Here is a 17,487-nt window from a genome sequence, read left to right on the forward strand (position 1 = left end):
GAAACTATCCTTGCCCACTACAAAAAATTTAAAAAGACACTGACTGAAAAGATAAAATAATTAATGACATATATATAAAATTTAAATTACAGCCTTGGCCAGTGTTCTCAGTGGTTAGAGCAGTGGTTCTCAACCTTCTGGCCCTTTAAATACAGTTCCTCATGTTGTGACCCAACCATAAAATTATTTTCGTTGCTACTTCATAACTGTAATGTTGTTACTGTTATGAATTATAATGTAAATATCTGATATGCAGGATGGTCTTAGGCGACCCCTGTGAAAGGGTCGTTCGACTACTAAAGGGGTCGCGACCCACAGGTTGAGAACTGCTGGGTTAGAGCATCCCAAGAACCAAAGGGTTGTAGATTTGATTCCCCATCAAGGGCATGTATCTGGGTTGTAAGTTTGATCCTGGGACCCGGTCAGGGCGTGTGCGGGAGGCATCCAGTCAACAATGTGTCTCTCTCACAGTGATGTCTCTCTCTCCCCCCCCCACCCCCCCGCTCCCTCCTACTAAAAAAAATTAATGTAAAAAATATCTTTGGGTGAAGATTAACAACAACATCAAAATTTTAATTATAAATTACTATACACAAACACTTCTAAGTATCAGAAGAACCACACACAACACCAAAGGAAACAGATCATATAATAATTTTTTAAATATATAATGAAAATATAAATTAATTAGGAAATATACAGTTACTTTACTGAATATAGAATTTTGAATGAATATGAGTAGAGAAAAATAGAAGAGTTTGGTAAATATCAGGAGCCATCAAATGTTAAGTCTGACTAAGCAAAGAATTTTAATAAAAACACTCCTCCAACTTCTCTTATAATCAGTAAGATATTAACAGACAAAAATACCTTGGAGCCAACAAATAGCAATTAGTAATATATTAGAAACTTCTTTTAATTTCTGATATTCTAGGATTAGGATATATTAATATGGACATGAAGTCTATAATTTACAAAGAAAATTCTGACTTTGCACACAAGGCTCATGAAAAGAGAACTTTTGGCTAAAGCTACCTTCACTTCTCTCACCCTAGCTCAGTGGTCGGCAAACTGTGGCTCGCGAGCCACATGCGGCTCTTTGGCCCCTTGAGTGTGGCTCTTCCACAAAATACCGACTTCTGTGCATGGGCCACAAAATTTCAATCGCACTGTACATGCGCGCCCGCACGTGGTATTTTGTGGAAGAGCCACACTCAAGGGGCCAAAGAGCCGCATGTGGCTTGCAAGCCGCAGTTTGCCAACCACTGCCCTAGTTGATCAGTTCCTGAGTGCAACTGAACCCACTTCCTCAGTTTCTCAACGTCTGTTCCCTCTCTGTCTCTACTGCCAATATTCATTGCAGCGCAGTTTACAATAGCCAAAGATTAGAAATTACCTAAATTCCATCAACACAGGACTGATCCAATGAATTATAGTACAACCCATTCCAAATAAATAAAATAAACATACAAATAAAAAAGAAGCAAGGTTCGGCCCGGCTAGCATGGCTCAGTGATTGAGCATCGACCTATGAACCAGGAGGTCACGCTTCGATTCCCTGTCAGGGCACATGCCCGGGTTGTGGGCTTGATCCCCAGTAGGGGGTATGCAGGAGGCAGCCAATCAATGATTCTCTCTTATTAATGTTTCTCTCTCCCCCCCCACCTCTTCCTTCCTCTCTGAAATCAATAAAAAAATTTTAAAGCAAGGTATGAGCGAGAAAGTATCATATACCACCTTTATGTAGAAAATACACAGATACACACACATATATGTAAATGCACAGAAAATAGCTCTGGAAGAATGCTCAAGATACCAATAATGGAGACTGACTTCAGGAAGAGGAAGTGGGTGGTGGGGATAAGGAAGGAGGGAAGATTTAATATTCTCCAATACCTTTTTAAAAAATATATATATATTATTGATTTTTTTACAGATAGGAAGGGAGGGAGATAGAGAGTTAGAAACATCGATGAGAGAGAAACATCGATCAGCTGCCTACTGCACACCCCCTACTGGGGATGTACCCACAACCAAGGTACATGCCCTTGACCGGAATCGAACCTGGGACTCTTCAGTCCACAAGCTGACGCTCTAGCCACTGAGCCAAACTGGTCAGGGCTCCAATACCTTTTATACTTTTTGAGTTTTATACCACATGCATGACAGATACTCAATGAAATTAAATTAAAATGAAAATAAGTAAATGAACCCTTCTATGATCATCAAAGCCTTTCCATCAGCAAGGGTCCCAGCAGGTATATCTCTCCAAGTTCACCTCTTTGGTTCCTCCACCCAACACAAACTTACTGTACCAATTACAGTAAGTTAGTGCTATTTTATAAACGCTTTGGTTTTTCCTCTACTGGACAGTCTCAACCTTTTCCTTGCTCACCTGGAGGACTTCTTCACTTCCTTGAAGACCTCATTCAAGTTTTTTTCTTCTATGAAGACTTATGAGTTCACTCCTCTTCTCCCCTTTCCCCCCAAAAAATTAGTGGCTTCCTACCCCATGTACCCATGGCAAATGTACTTGGTTGTGTCAGAATATAAGTTCCTTTCGGCCTCTGAGGTTGTAGTTGCAATGCAAGTTCTGTTTTCAAAGCCTCTGCTGTGCTGTCCTCTCTGTATGCCATCCAGTGGCCGGTCTGGGATTTGAACGATGGTCTCTTAGTTCCAGTCTCAACATTTTTGATTCGCTGTTCAGAACCAGATCCATGCGTGAACAGCTTGGGAATAAGTCCAGGACTTTATAAACAGCTTATGAAGTCATTTTCCCGAACTTCCCCCTCTCCAGGATCTCCCCTGTACTTTCTGTCACATAACAGGGTCTTCATTTACCCCTCTCTGTCACATACTTCCTTACATGAGCCTGATTCTTGGGCCAAGGAAGAGACCCAGGACTAAAAACAAACAAACAAACAAAAACAAAAACAGGGGTTCATCCCACCCTCTTGGGACCAGAGCTCCTCTGAAGGAGGGGAAATATTGCCTCTCATAAAATTTAGACACCTATGGCCTCTGCTGCCACTACAACCACTAACAGGAGATCCTTTTCCTAGTCCTCAAGCCTGACCTAGAGCAGCGGTCACCAACCGGTGGTCCACGGACCACTGGTGGTCCGTGAGGCCCGAAAGGTTAGTGACCGTTGATCTAGAGGGCTCCTGAAGCTCTCTCTGTCCAAGTTTATGCTTACTTCTGAATTTTTAATTATATTAAGACCAGGCCAGGAAATACTAGAGTAAAAAAAAAAATTAAAAAGGTAAGCACTGCTCTGGCCAGTGTGGCTCAGTTGGTTGGGCATCATCCCATGCACTGAAAGGTTGCTGGTTCGATTCCCAGGCAGGGTACATGCCTGAGTTACAGGCTTAAATCCCAGGTAGGGGGCATGCAGGTGGCAGCTGATAGATGTTTTGCTCTCACACTGTTGTTTCTCTCTCTCTCTCCCTCTCCCTTCCTCTATCTCTAAAAATCAATTTAAAAAATAAAAACAGCGTACATTACTAGCTAAGTAGTACTTTGAATTCTGGTCTTCTTCCCCAATCTGTGTGTTGCCATTTGCTTATCCAAGTTATCAAATAATTAAACAATGCATTTTGTCCATATCCTCTGACTTTGATCTGGTATAAGTCTAGTCCCCTTGATTGGTTGGATAATCCCTTAAGGCAAGAATCATGTCTCTCCTCAACCTCTACTCCCTTCAATGCTCTCATAAAATACTTATATTCACGTATTCTCTAAAACTAAAGTGCCCTTATTATGGGAGGGGAGTGTCCACATTTTGGGATCATTATCCTCGGAACTTACAGGGTTTTTCAAGAGACAGTCTCACCTGGCTGATGGAGCTCAGTGATGGAGTGTTGACCTATGAGCCAGGAAGTCACGGTCTGAGTTGCAGGCTCCATCCCCAATAGAGACGTGCAGGAGGCAGCCAATTGATGATTCTCTCTCATCATTAATACTTCTATCTCTTTCTCTCTCTCCCTTCCTCTCTGAAATCAATCAATCAATAAATATATATGTATGTGTGTATATATATATATATATATATATATATATATATATATATACACACTTTTAAAAGGAGACACTCTAGCTCTGGCTGGTAGCTCAGTTGTTTAGAGCATTGTCCTGATATGCCAAGGTTGTGGATTCAATCCCTGGTCTGAGCACATACAAGAATCAACCAATGAATGCATAAATAAGTGGAATAATAAATCAATCAGTGTTTCTCTCTCTCTCTCTCTCTAAAAATCAATAAATTTTTAAAAATTAAAATAAAAAAAGAGACACTGGTATGATGCCAGGTGGATATGGCGCTAGGTGAGTGAGTACTTGAATTATTGGGGGGAATCACTTCATAAATTATATAATTGTCTAACCATTATGTTGTATACCTGAAACTAGGATAAAATAAATTGAATGTCAACTGTAATTGAGAATAATTTTTTTTAAAGAAGAAACACTTAGGTCTCAAGGCTTTCAGCAGAGCTATACTGTCCCTCTGAGGTAAGGTGTCCCCACACTGCTGTACCTCAGCTCCAGAGAACTGAGGCAGTCTCAGAGAAGGTACCATGCGAGAGCACTAAAAAGCAGCCTTTGAGAACACTAATGGCCAGTTCCCATTCACCAAATACCTGCAGGCAAGGTTGCTTCTGCCCAGGGAGAGAGCTGTCTGAACAGCATGGCCGGGCTGGAGGGAGGGTCTCTGGACAGTCTTAACAACTCAAGAGGCCTCTGTTCTGGCATCTGCTCCTCATCCATATCCAAGATGGAAGCCTAACTTGAGTTGCCAGAGATAACCCTTATTTTCAGGAAAGGAAGTCAAGACAGACTGCAGGAGGGAGGAACAGTTGGTATCATATTCCAGAAGCAGAGACCCTTAAGGTACTTAACCCTAGCCAGAGACATGCTGGACCCATATGAAGCAGACAACAGAACTTAAAAAGATATAAGAAGGTTTGAATAATTGAAATAACTACCATGCTCCCAAATGAAAAAGATAAATATTAATATATAGATTTTTTCCAAATTAATTCTTATATTTAACGCAATCCCAATCAAAATGCCAATGGTATAGAGACAGAAAGCAGATAAATTGGTGCCTGGGTCTGGGAGTGGGAACAAGGATTAACAGCAAAAAAGAACAGGGATCTTTTTATAACGATGGAAATGTTCTAAAACTGGATTGTGGCAATGGCTGCACAACTCTGAATTGTATACACTGAATTATATACTTTGAAGAGGTAAATGTTATGGTATATAAATTATACCTCAATAAAGCTGTTTAAAAATATATTATTTAGCAAGTTTTACTAAGAGACCATCCAAAATGCAAATCTGACTTTAGTTTTCCAGGAAAGTATTTAATAGGCTTTTGACCTTGTTAAAAATTCATCACTTTTTTTTTTCCTTCTTATAGGCTTACTTTCTTAGAGCAATTCATCACTTTTTTAAAAAAATGTGGGGGTTTTTATAATGGTGAATATAAAGATACAAGGTAAAAACAAAACAAACAATGATATATGGGAGTTTGGACAATTTCAAACAATGATTCTAAAGTTTTTCTAGAGGAATAAACAAGAGAGAAGAGCTAAGAAAAGTTTTTTAAACAAGTATAAGAGGGTTTCTCTGCCAGAAATTGAAACTATAATAATTAAAACAAGATCATTCTGTTGTAAGAACCAACAAACAGAATGGATTATGACAGATGTGTATATACAGACTTTAATGTTTATAAAAATTATTATATAAAGAATCACAAACTAATAGGTAAGGGTTGAATATTAACAAACGATAATTGCAGAAATTACCCACTTAACCAAAAATTGATCTAGAGACTGATGCTTTTCTATACACGCAAATCAATTCCAGATTAATTTAAAAATCAAATGAAATAATTCAAGCAATAAAATTTTTCTTAATAAAGATTAGTATTTAACTAACCTTCACATAGGGAAGGAAAGCATAAACACTATGGAGGAAATGGTTAAAATATACATACTGTGGCATCGTATACAACCATTAAAAATGAAGTTTTTCAACTAATTTTTAGGAACCATGAGAAAATACTCATGAAATAATGAGAAGTAGAGTGCCATGCCCAGAATAACAGCACAAATTAAATTTAAAAACTAATAAACTACATATGCAAAAAGACTTGTAGATATACCAAGATGTCTCTGTATGGTAGAATTACAGGTGAATTTTTAGGGCTTCGCCCCATATTTTCTACTATTACCATGTGTTTCTTTCATAATCCAACATATAATGTGTTTTTTAAAAAGATTTGGTACTATAAAAATATGAAAAACCAGTCAACTTCAGCCACTAAAAAGCAACAGCTTCAAAATTTACACAGATGTTAAATGCATTTTTCACATTTTTTAAGTATAAAAAACTAAAAGCCACACACACTTTTTGCAAGAACAGCAGAACCACTGCAGCCAGCCTCTCCTCTGCTCACATGGCCTGAACCCTCTCCTCTCACCTTTGAGAGGCAAGGAGGACCCTGCCAGGATCCTGGCTATGGTGCTCCCCACCCCTGTGGGTGGAGGAGCCAGATTCACTCCCAGACCTGGGTGCCAGCCTGTCACTTCCCAAATGAAATCCCTAGGGCCCTATGAGGGCCATCCCTACAGGAAAGCCCTGCTGTCCAGCCTGTGGGCTGTCAAGTACGTGAGGCAGCCCCATCTGGGCCATTAGAACTCACCAAACCAGCTGCTAAAATCTCCTGAGACCAAGCATGAGGGTCATAAACAGATTCTAAACAGACTGGTTTGAGGTTCACTGTACTCTAGCGCCCTCTGAACAACTGTCCACACAGACTAACTTCAGCATCCACTGAAAGAAAATCATTTCCCCTGTTCACCCTTGAAACTGATCTCTCCCTCCTTCCCCCATAAAAGTTCTCTCCATGGGAAAGGCAGCCCCTCTCTGCTCTCCATGAAGCACCCCTTTCCCCTTGCCCTCCCTGAGGTGCTGTAGCAGCTTGGACCGCACGCACGTGATTCCCTCCCAGTTCCAAGAAGCCATCTGTCCTCTGCCCAACCCCTGTAAGCCCTGATTCCAGAAGCTCCTCCTGTTTCCTGGGGCCCAGGCTCTGCTCCCTCCATCCCAAGAAACAGTCTCATCTTAGTTTCCGCCAAAATGCTGTTTCCACTTAAGGTTGCCAGATTTAGCAAAACGAAACACAAGACACCAGGTTAAATTTGTATTTCAGATAAACAACCAATAATTTCTCAGTATGTGTATCCCATCTCTTATCCACACTACCCCTACTCTTGAAACACTTTTTTTTCTGCCACTCATAAGAAATACTGCCTTCTTTCTGCCCCACTATAAAACACTGCCTCCCTAAACTCCTGTGAAATACTGCCTGCCCTCTGCCCCCTGAAACATGAAGCAGTGATCACACAGGACAAACTCCTTTCTGTCCATCCTCTCAATCCCAGCCTTCCCACCCTCTTTCCCCACCCCCATCAAACTCCTTAATGTTGTCCCACTCCCATCAAGTGCCTTAATGTTGTCAATTATCTGCCCGTCTCCACACAAAACATCACCTTTTAAAACAAAACAAAACAAAACAAAACAAAAACACATCACCTTTTCTCTGTTGGCTACCTGATCCCCAGAAAACAACGACACTCCTGTTCCCAGGTAAAGCAGTCCACCTGTCTTCCACTAGAGTACTATCTTATACCTCCTGTCATTTACTTAGTTCTTAATATGTACCAAGCCCTGTGCTAAGCACTCTAATTCTTGCAACAGCCTTATGAAGTATGTCTTATGATGATGATGATGATGTTACAACTTGCCCAAGATCACACAATGTTAAGGTGTGATTTGTACACAGGTACACCCGTCTCCAAAATCTTAGATAAAAACCCACATTAAATCAGAATTTCCTGGAACTCTGATCTTTTTTAAATCTTCTAATGAGCATCCAGGTCAAGACCCCACTGCACACTGCAGCACACTCCTGCTCCTGTCTCCCCCAGGAAACTGTTCTCTAAGGAAAAGCCCACAGAAAACTCTCCACTGACTTTTTCCTCAACAAAAAAATATCGTCTTCCTCCGCCTCCCTCTGGGGCACAGGCCCCTTGGCTGTGAACTCCCACACTGTCAGGCTGTGCTGCCCACATGCCTGGCATCTGGAGACTGGCTGGGGCAAGGTCCCCTGCTCCAGACTGGCACTCCATCCCTACCCCACCCCTTCTATAAATATCCCACTGCTCACTGGCTGCCGAGCTGTTGTAGCAAGAGTTTCCATGAAGTCAGCTTCCCAGAGCGACCCCCAGGCACCCAGCACCCACACTTACCTCTCCTGGAGTCCTACGGCCTGCTTGTCCCTGCAAGGGGCTGTCCCTTGTGCTGTGACTCCGCCGGGCAGGAGGTGTAGGCACCTGGGCAGAAGCCTGAGGTGGAGCGTTTCCTAAGCTCTGGGCTCCGGGTTCTGGAGCTTGATTCAGGGACGAATCAGGCTTGCTGTTGGTGGTGGGCTCCCCTTTGGGCTTCGGAGGGGCAAATCTCTTCCTGTTGAAAGGCCTAGTTGGCTGAGGGGCTGAGGGTATCGGCTGGTCAGGGGCTGGAGGCCCCTTCTCACTTTTTGCCTCGCTGGGCACCTTCCCTGAGGGTATCTCTCTAGATTCCCTGCCACTTTGTGTGTGGTACCCTTCTTCCCCCTGAGGCCTGGCTGCCTGGGTGCTCTCCAGATACATGTCCTTCAGGGAGAAATATACTTCCTGGTCTGGGCCTGGGACAGGGGCTGGGACATTCTGGGCCTGGGCTGGAGAGCCCATGGCAGAGGCTGGCTTCCTGGTGCTTTCTACTCCTGAGGACCCAGGCCCCCGTGCAGCCCTGCCTCTGGACCAGGTCTGAATTTGCTCTGCGTCCATGGGCCCCCGTGTCCCACAGGAGTCAGGCTTGTCTGAACTAGGGACGCAGTTTTCAGAGCGGTGACCTCGAGCTGCCTTCTCTAACTCTGGCTTCCGTAGGCCTGGCTTAGTTTCCTCAACTTTCTTTTTCTTCTTGGCCCCTGACTCCTTTTGGGGGGCTCTCTGAGGCCCCAGCTCCATGGCCTCACAGATGTATGTCAATAGGCCATGATCCCCGTCCTCCCCATTCTCCGGGACAGCATCTCCATTGGTGGTCACCTCTCCAGGGGCAAAACTGTTGATCAGGCATAAACCTGGTTGCTGACCAGGCTCAGCCTCCCGTTCCTGCCAAGCTGCTGAGGTCCTGTCCTCAGCCTCCCTGGTGGGGGCGGAGGGGACTGGCATCTCAGCCCCACTCAGCCGCCGCTTTCGCTGGAAGCGGTCGGGGCTGAGCTTGCGCAGAGTATCGGCCTCTCCCGCCACCTCCTTCCCGCGCTTCCAGCTCTGCTCAATCTCACGCATCTTTGCCTCGGCCTTGCACTTCAGCTTGGCGAACCAGCGCTGGTGGATCTTGTACTCGGTCATGGTGCCCACCTCCAGAACCCCCGAGCAGGACACGATGCCCTTGGTGTTCCGGGCAGAGGCCTGGTAGATGGCAGCATCTTCTTCTTGACACCTGGAGGCAGAAGCATTAGATGCCAACCCTTCCTTCCGGGATGTGAGAGGCCCCCACTCCCCACAGCCAGAGCCGCTCAGAGTTGAGCAAGCTACCCCAGTCCCTAAAAGTCCTGCTCTGAGTGCCACGCCCATCACTCTTCAGTATAGTTGAGGAAACTAAGGCCAGCAAGAGGATGGAAGCTGATCAAGATCATGCTGTTCCAGGGGGATTAGACTTGGGGCACAGGAGAGTTCCCTTCAGAAGCAGGTGACCCACACAGCCCCTTGTGAAGGATGACACAGGAGCTTTTTTTGGCCGCAGACCTCATGGAAAATGTTTCCATGGGTCAGGACCTCCTCTTGTTGCACTCAGCTCGTTGGCTGTCACAAATACTCCCACCCTGGCCTTAGGAGATTCCAGACACTGGCAGGCAGACACAGTTCACCAGGTGGTTCAACTCAACAACACAACCCCAGCTCCAGGCCGACAGCCTGCCTGGACATCTTCATCCAGCTGACTCTATTGCTGAGGGCAGGCTTGGGCCACAGAACCCTCAGCAGGACAGAGTCAGAGCAAGCCCTGCTCCCTTACCTGTAGAGCTGCAGTGTGTGGCGTTTGCCCTGATGCGTGATCTCATATTTTGGCAAGCCACAGAAGCGGTCCAGCTCTGTGTCATCCTTGTACCAGGTCACCTCTGGCTCTGGGTATCCTAAGAAGGAAACAGGAGATTGGGCTGCAGGAAGACCAATTTCAAAAGAGTGAGATGAGAGAACAGGATGTCATGGCTCCCCCAAACCACCTGAAGAGACTGGACTGGCACGCTTGCCCCAGGCTTGCTGGCAGAACAGGGCTATCATATGGTTGAGCGTATTTTTAGAATCTAGGCCCTGTCAAAGACGAAAACTGCTCCTCTTCAGCATCTGGAAGGCAAATACGGAGGAGAAACTTCCTAGCTTCCTGGTAAGAAGAGAAGGAAGAAGTTTCTAGAAAGCCTTGGCTGATAGTAATAAGCTTCCTTTCTTCAGTGGCCTGTTCACATCCTCAACTGTAATGACGGCTCTATCCTCAGAAATCTCCCCCAACACCTCAACACCAGCACCACTGCCAAGAGCCCTCTTTCTTGCATTCCAGGTTCCTGAGCAATTATTTGATGACATGGCTGAAACACCCATCCATTCACCCTTCCACCACCAAACCATCCACACCTACCTACCCTACTGCTGTGAGGCTGGCTGAAGTGTCCTCCCAGCCCCTCCTCTCTGGGGACTTCCAGGTCTACCCACACGGAGAGATTCTAACTATTAGTCACATAGCTGACTGGTCCACGAACAGACACCCAGTCAGCTAATCTAATCCCAATCACTGACCTAGGATTTGGGAGTTAGGACCAAGAGACAGCCTTCCCTTGTTGTCTGGAAATATAACTTCAAAGGGGTACAACCATGCTCTGCCCCATGGACTGAGAAGCAGACTACACTGGTCTGTAGTGAGATGGAAAAATGAATTCAATGTTCAGGATAGAATAAGAGCTCGGAGCCAGAGAAAGAGTCCCAACATCCTTCCAAATACTGACTCCATTCCTTACCTGGGCACGGCCGCCCTCCAGTCAATTTCATAAAAAAATCTGGCTAGCCTTACCAATGAATTCAGCTAACTACAATAGATTTGCAATACTTACTAGAAAACAAAGACTCCTAATGTACAACCCCCTCAAATATATATATTATGTGCTGACTGCCAAGTGAGGGTTATGAAGACAGAGAAGCAAGACGGACAGGGTATCTGCTCTCAGGGAACCTACTGCACAGCAAAACAAGATAAGACAGGTCCTTACACACCTGCTCTCCCTGCCCTACTGTCTATGGATAAATTGCCCACTCGCCTTGCTAACGCTGCCCATACTGGATCCCACTTCCTGTCTCATCAGGGACATCTCTCCAACAATTGTTCTGTTCTCTCCTGTATCACCAAACTTTTCCTCTCTATTATATCATTGCTATCAGCACACAGCCTGCTGCACTGTCTCCCTTCTGAAAAGGAACTTCATTTGACCCCAATCTTCTTCTGCCCCTGTTTCTCTGTTCTCTCCTGTACAGAAAAAAACTTAGAAAGACTTGTCTGTACTTGATCTTCCATTCTCTCCTCCAATCTGGCTTTTGTACCCACCACTGCACCAGAATTGCTCTTGTCCAGGTCACCTGTGACTCAAACAGTGCCAAATCCACTGCTAATTCTTATGCCTTATCTACCCAATCTATCAGCACTGACCCACCCCTTCTGAAACCTTCTCCTCACCTGGTCCTTCCGAGGGCTCTTCCTGCTTCACTGGCCGATTTTCCTAATCTCTTTCATCCTCACCACCTAGGCCTATAAATGTGAGATGTCCTAGGGCTCAGGCCTCAGAACCATTTTCCATTCTTTCTCCAAATAATTTAGGGGATCTAATCCCATCCTGTGGCCTTTAAATATCTATAGGTTCATGACTCCGATATTTCTATGTGTAGCCCAGACCTCTCCCCTGAACTCCTAGTTCTTGTTCCTCACCTGATATCCAAGCTCCTTATTCTCTCTCCCAAGCCAGGTCCCACACAGCTCAGTAAATGGCAACTCTACCCTTCTATTTTGGCTCAGGGCAAAGCCTAGAGGTAATCCTTTATTCCTTCCTTTTCTCATGTCGACTCCATCAGACAAACCTAAGAGTCCTCCCTTCAGAATAACCAGAATTGATTACTTCTTGCCATTCTCACCATCGATCTGGTCTATCACCATCATCTCACACCTCAATTTCTGCAATAACCTCCTCTCTGGTCTCACTACTCCCTCCCTGGGTCTCTTCAACCCATTCTCAGCACAGCAACCAGAGGGAGCCTTTTTAAACAAAGTCAGGCCCTAGCTGGTTTGGCTCAGTGGATAGAGCATCCACCTGTGGATTGAAGGGTCCCTGGTTCAATTCCGGTCAAGAGCCCATGCCCAGGTTGCAGGTTCGATCCCCAGAAGGGAGCCTGCAGGAGGCAGCGAATCAATAATTCTTTTTCATCACTGATGTTTCTATCGCTCTCTTTCTCCCTTCCTCTCTCGTCAGGCCATGAAGCCCGTCTGCTCAAAACACCCCAATAGCTCCCATTTCATTAAGGCCTCCTGATCTGGGGCCCATTAGCACACTGACCTCACCTCCTACCACTTGGTCTTGCCCAATGCACTCCAGCCCATGATGCTGCAGGCTCCCTTCTCACACACCATGTGAACATCACACTGCAAGTCCTTGTCTGTCCTCACATCACTTCCTCAGAGAAGCCTCTCCCTGCACTTCTTAATCCTCTTACCGTTTAATCTTCCTTCACAGAATGCATGGCTACCTGACATATTATACACTATGACTTTGTTAGTTTACATCCATCCTCTCCAGGTTGCCCATGGAAATATCAGCTGCATGACTTATGTTATTCACTGTTGTGTCACCAGTTTCTAGAATAGTGCCTGGTATGGATCGCTCATTAAATATTTATAGATGAATGAATGAAGCAATGCATTAAGTGTTCAGGGTGCAGAGAAGGGAGCAAGCACTCCTGGCTGGGGAATAAGAACAGCTTTATGGTAGGAGTGGCTTTTGAACTAGCTCTGAAGGGTAGGCCAGAAAATGTGGGCCGTCCACACTGGATCCCACCTCTTTACTTGCCCTTCACAGCACTGTCATTGGCTATTTCCTTGTCTTCCTCCCCTCCTTGACTTTGTCCCATGTGGACAGGAATCGTGTCTTCCTTACTGCTATATCCCCTCCAACTAAGACAGTGCCTGGTACACAGCAGTCACTTCATCAAACCTGCTGGATAAGTGAGTATATAAGTAAGAGAATGAGTGAACAAACAAACCAGAGGTGACGGGAAGGGCATGCCTGACAAAGGAACACAACAGTAGAGTAGGGGTGGGGGGAGAGTAGAGTGGTGGAAGCACAGGGCACCCTGGAACTGTGTACAGAAGCTGGGAACAAGAGAGGCAAGGCTGCAGCCAGGTCGGCCAGGAACAAACTCTGGGCAGCCCTGACTGTAAAGTGAACCCCATGTTTCCACTGTGAGCTAAAGCCGCTGGTTACATCACTATGCATATGGCCAGGACCAGCACGGGTGCCCTCACCATCCTGTGGGATGATCTCATCCCTACAAGGGCCCTGCCCCATGACCTGACCAGTAGGGCCTCGGCATCAGGGCATCTGAGTCCATCCAGGCTGGAGCAAGGGGGCAGGGATGGGGAAAGAAGGTGGACACTGATTGAACTCCACAGCCTCAAGGCTGGGGCCAAAGCCCCCATGCCGCCCACTGTGCCTCTTTACAAAGTGGGACCAACCTGACAGCTTAGAGCTCCATGGCAACCGTGAGTTTTGGAAACAATTTTAATTGGGGAGAAAACATGGCTTATCCCCTGGATAATATGAACTGTATTCTAAAACAGACAAAAGCAGGAGAGATCCCTCCCTCCCTGCTGCACACACGTGCATGCCGAAGTGTGTGCCCACAGAGGCACTGGAGCCGGTGGCCTTCCCTTTTCCTGTCACACCCTGTGACTTCTGCTTCACAACCAGCAGACCCGAGTCTGGAACCCAACTTGGAACTTGCAGCCTCCTCCCAACCATTCCGTTTGGAGAAGCTCAGATTCAAGAGTCATAATGAATGTAAATCTCAAGTTTTCAAAGAGCTTTCAAGTACAGAGTTTCATTTGGCCCTCAGGACAATCTTGTGAAAACAATTGCTAATGTTTACTCATGACTTACTTTGAGTCAAGCACTGAGCTGAACATTTTTCATGTATTATCTCATCTAATCCTCACAAAAATCCTGTGAAGAATGTTAATTCCCAATTTGAGGAAGAGAAAATCAAGGCCCATGAAATGATGGCTCCTACCCAAATTCATCCAGCTGCTAAGTAAAAGAGCCAAAATTCAAATCCCTCTCTTCCATAAAACAGGGCGGGTGTTTTAATCCCTATTTTATGCAAAAAAAAAAAAAAAAAAAAAGAAGAAGAAGATGAGTCAGAAAAAACTAAGAAACTTACGCAGGGTCACATGGCTGGCCCATGGCAAAGCCCTGGTTTCCTTTCTCCTTTTCTAACGATCTCTCTACTGGTGGTTCTGGGACCAATGTGCAAGTGTCTGCACCAGTAGTCATTATTTAGACTGACATCTCTAATAAGTTTCTTCAGGAACTTGGTTCTGTCTAAAGGCTCAGTCCCTCGATCCATCTAGCCTGCTGCTAGTATTTCCTCTTCCTCTTGCCCCAACATATGTGCACACACATTCACACACACCCCAACATTGAATCTATAACAGTGTTGAGGAGAGTGGGGAAGGAGGCCACCATGCTAGCCAGCAATGGGCTAGACAGCCTCAGGGAAGGCAGTAGCATTCTGGCTTGAGGGGCTCCCGGGGGAGATAGCAGGCAAAAGGACCAGTCAAGGTCCGCTATCCTCCTACGTGTTAACTCTCACAAAGAATCTCAGGGTAAAACTTTTCCTCTCTGAGCCTCCAAGGGCATCCCTCACAGGTCAGCCCACATGGAACCAGCACAGCCGCCTCTCTCTCACCTGGACTAGGTTCTGACCCACCAGGAAAGCATCACCTGCTCCTGGCAGGGGCTGACTCATCACAGCCTAGTATAAAAAATGCTACCAGCGGGGTGGAGGAAGAGAGGCAACTGTGATTACTGTCTCCATGGAAACGAGCCAGGATTACCATGCCAGTCTCACACACAGACCAATCTCAGCCATCCACCCATCCACCACCACCCACCTTTTCAATATGTGGACAGCCAATATTTTTTTAATTGAATTTATTGAGGTGACATAGGGTAATAAAATTATATAGGTTTCAGGTATACAATTCATCTGTATATTGTAGTGTGTGTTCACTACCCCAAGTCAAGTTTCCTTCCATCAACATGTATCCCCCCTTTACCCACTTCTACCTCCCCCGCCTCTTGGAAAGCTGATTTCTAACCCTGTTTCTTTTGTTCTCTGATCTTTCTGCATCACCCTTCCCCCTCTCCTACAGTCTACATTTTCTCTTTTCTCATTGCTAATTGGAAATGGCTTATTTCCAGTTTTACTATGGTGATCACAGAGAAATCTTTCCTAATCTGCTGCATAAAACCCAAGTAACCTGAGATAGTTTGTATGCGTGGAGGTGAGGAGGGGGAAGAGGGAGTTAGGTACAATGATGGACAAGGGTATGGAGGTTAGAGATACAGAATCCTGGAAATCTTACAACCTTGTTGATAGTGTTGTAGATCTCAGCACGGTAGGGGCTCCTACACAGAAAACCCTAGCCCGTCTCAGGAGACTGAGGGGAGACAAGTTTGCCCCTTTAGGTTGGGCTTGAAGCAGGGAAAAGCTTACTCCCTTGATGACATTGGAAGTGTTCAATAAAGTGTCCCAAGATTCTGTAAGTCAGACTCATGTTGGGCTCTCTACGTTGCTCTCAGAGTCCATGGCTACAATGGACAGAAGGACAAAAGGAGAGAAGGGAAAGCCATCCCTGAGGCCTGCACCTCTCAAGTGGCCAGAGGCCCCCACAACAAGTGCTACTGCCAAGGTACCGAAGCTGCAACTGAAATGTATAGGCAACATGGAAAGTGGAAAAGATACGGATATTGTTCACAGCATGGTCATTGGGCAAATATATACTGAGCACCTTTTTTGTGCCAGCTCCCAAGAGGCACAATGTGTCAGGTGTGTGCTCTAACCTCACAGACCTCACAGTCTTGTTGAAGAAAGAGATGTATAAACAAACTGTGCCATTGAGGAGAGAGCAAGAGCTTTAAATGCAAATACTAAAGATGCCCCCCTGGAGATCACCATTTGAGCTGGGCCTTAAAAGATGAGGAGGAATTTGCCAGGCAAAGAAGTAGTAGGCTTTTAGGTAAAAAGGCCAAGTAAGCAGATCATCTATTTTCACTCTCCCCCAAACCACTAAGACTGCACTACAGAGATTTTTCCTTAACGATATAAAACCACAAGTAAGGGGAGAACAGGCAAGGAGAGTATTAGGAGCAACAACACTGGAAGTTGGAAAGCAGATGGACAAGGAGAAACTGCTTAGCAGACCCAAGGCCGCCTGACCCAGTCCAGCATGAGAAAAACTGACAATCACCCTTCCTACACTAGAAAAGCCCCACAGGGCATAAGAACTGGCCACAGGTGCCTTTAAGACTGGGGCTATAGGAGGAGCTGGAAAGGTAAAAAGTTACTTGGAAAACTATCAGATCTCTGGATCCCTTTATCCACTCTGTACCGCTAGGTGACAGCTCCTTCCCCACCATGGCCAAGGGTGAGATTTATAACTAGAAAGATAAAACTTATCCCTGAGGATAAGCCACGGAGGGCATGACTATTCAGTGGAAAACGGAAAAAATACAATAATCATACATATAAAATAAGTGCTTTATACAGAGAGCCCACCCAACCCTTTAATCTGTGTGTTTCCCATAAAACTTTTACCCTCTAGACAAGATACTGGAGACTACACACTGAGGAATCTTGCTGGTCCAGGAGGAAAGGACTAAAGACACAGTGGCAGTTCCCAACAGTGGCCCCCAAATCACCCTACAGAGAAGACCCAAGTTTTCAGGCCCCTCCTACTTGCTAAGAACTTCCAATCAGCTTTTTAGTCTCCCACTCTTAATCATTACCGGCCAGTCATCTCATAGATATCTAAGGAAAGCCTGTAAACAGATGATTATGGACCCAAACAAATTTTTAAAAAGCCAACTGGAAGAAACACAAGCTATACATGGAGAAGGAAACTCTTAGAAAACTATCATTAGTAGTCTCCGAGAATAAAGAGAAGATATTACATTCATGAAAAGAACAGGATGCTATAGAAAAGGATTTAAGCCCTGGACGGCTGAAATGGTTAGTGGTTAGAACGATGGCCTGTGCACTGAAGGGTCTTGGGTTCGATTCCCAG

General features: G+C 45.3%; 1 protein-coding gene across 4 annotated transcripts in view; it reads right to left on the reverse strand.

Annotated features, from left to right (window-relative positions):
- ALPK3 (alpha kinase 3) overlaps positions 1-17,487 on the reverse strand; it is a 48,906-nt gene that overhangs the window by 19,184 nt on the left and 12,235 nt on the right. For all 4 annotated transcript variants that reach the window (XM_059678002.1, XM_059678001.1, XM_059678000.1 and 1 more), the window contains 2 exons: positions 10,126-10,243; positions 8,322-9,552 (listed from right to left, as the gene is read on the reverse strand). In XM_059678002.1, the coding sequence (XP_059533985.1) occupies positions 8,322-9,552; positions 10,126-10,243 (1,349 nt within the window). The remainder of the gene's footprint in view (positions 1-8,321; positions 9,553-10,125; positions 10,244-17,487) is intronic.

Source organism: Myotis daubentonii, chromosome 21 (genome assembly GCF_963259705.1).
Source record: "Myotis daubentonii chromosome 21, mMyoDau2.1, whole genome shotgun sequence".
Lineage (NCBI taxonomy): Eukaryota > Metazoa > Chordata > Mammalia > Chiroptera > Vespertilionidae > Myotis > Myotis daubentonii.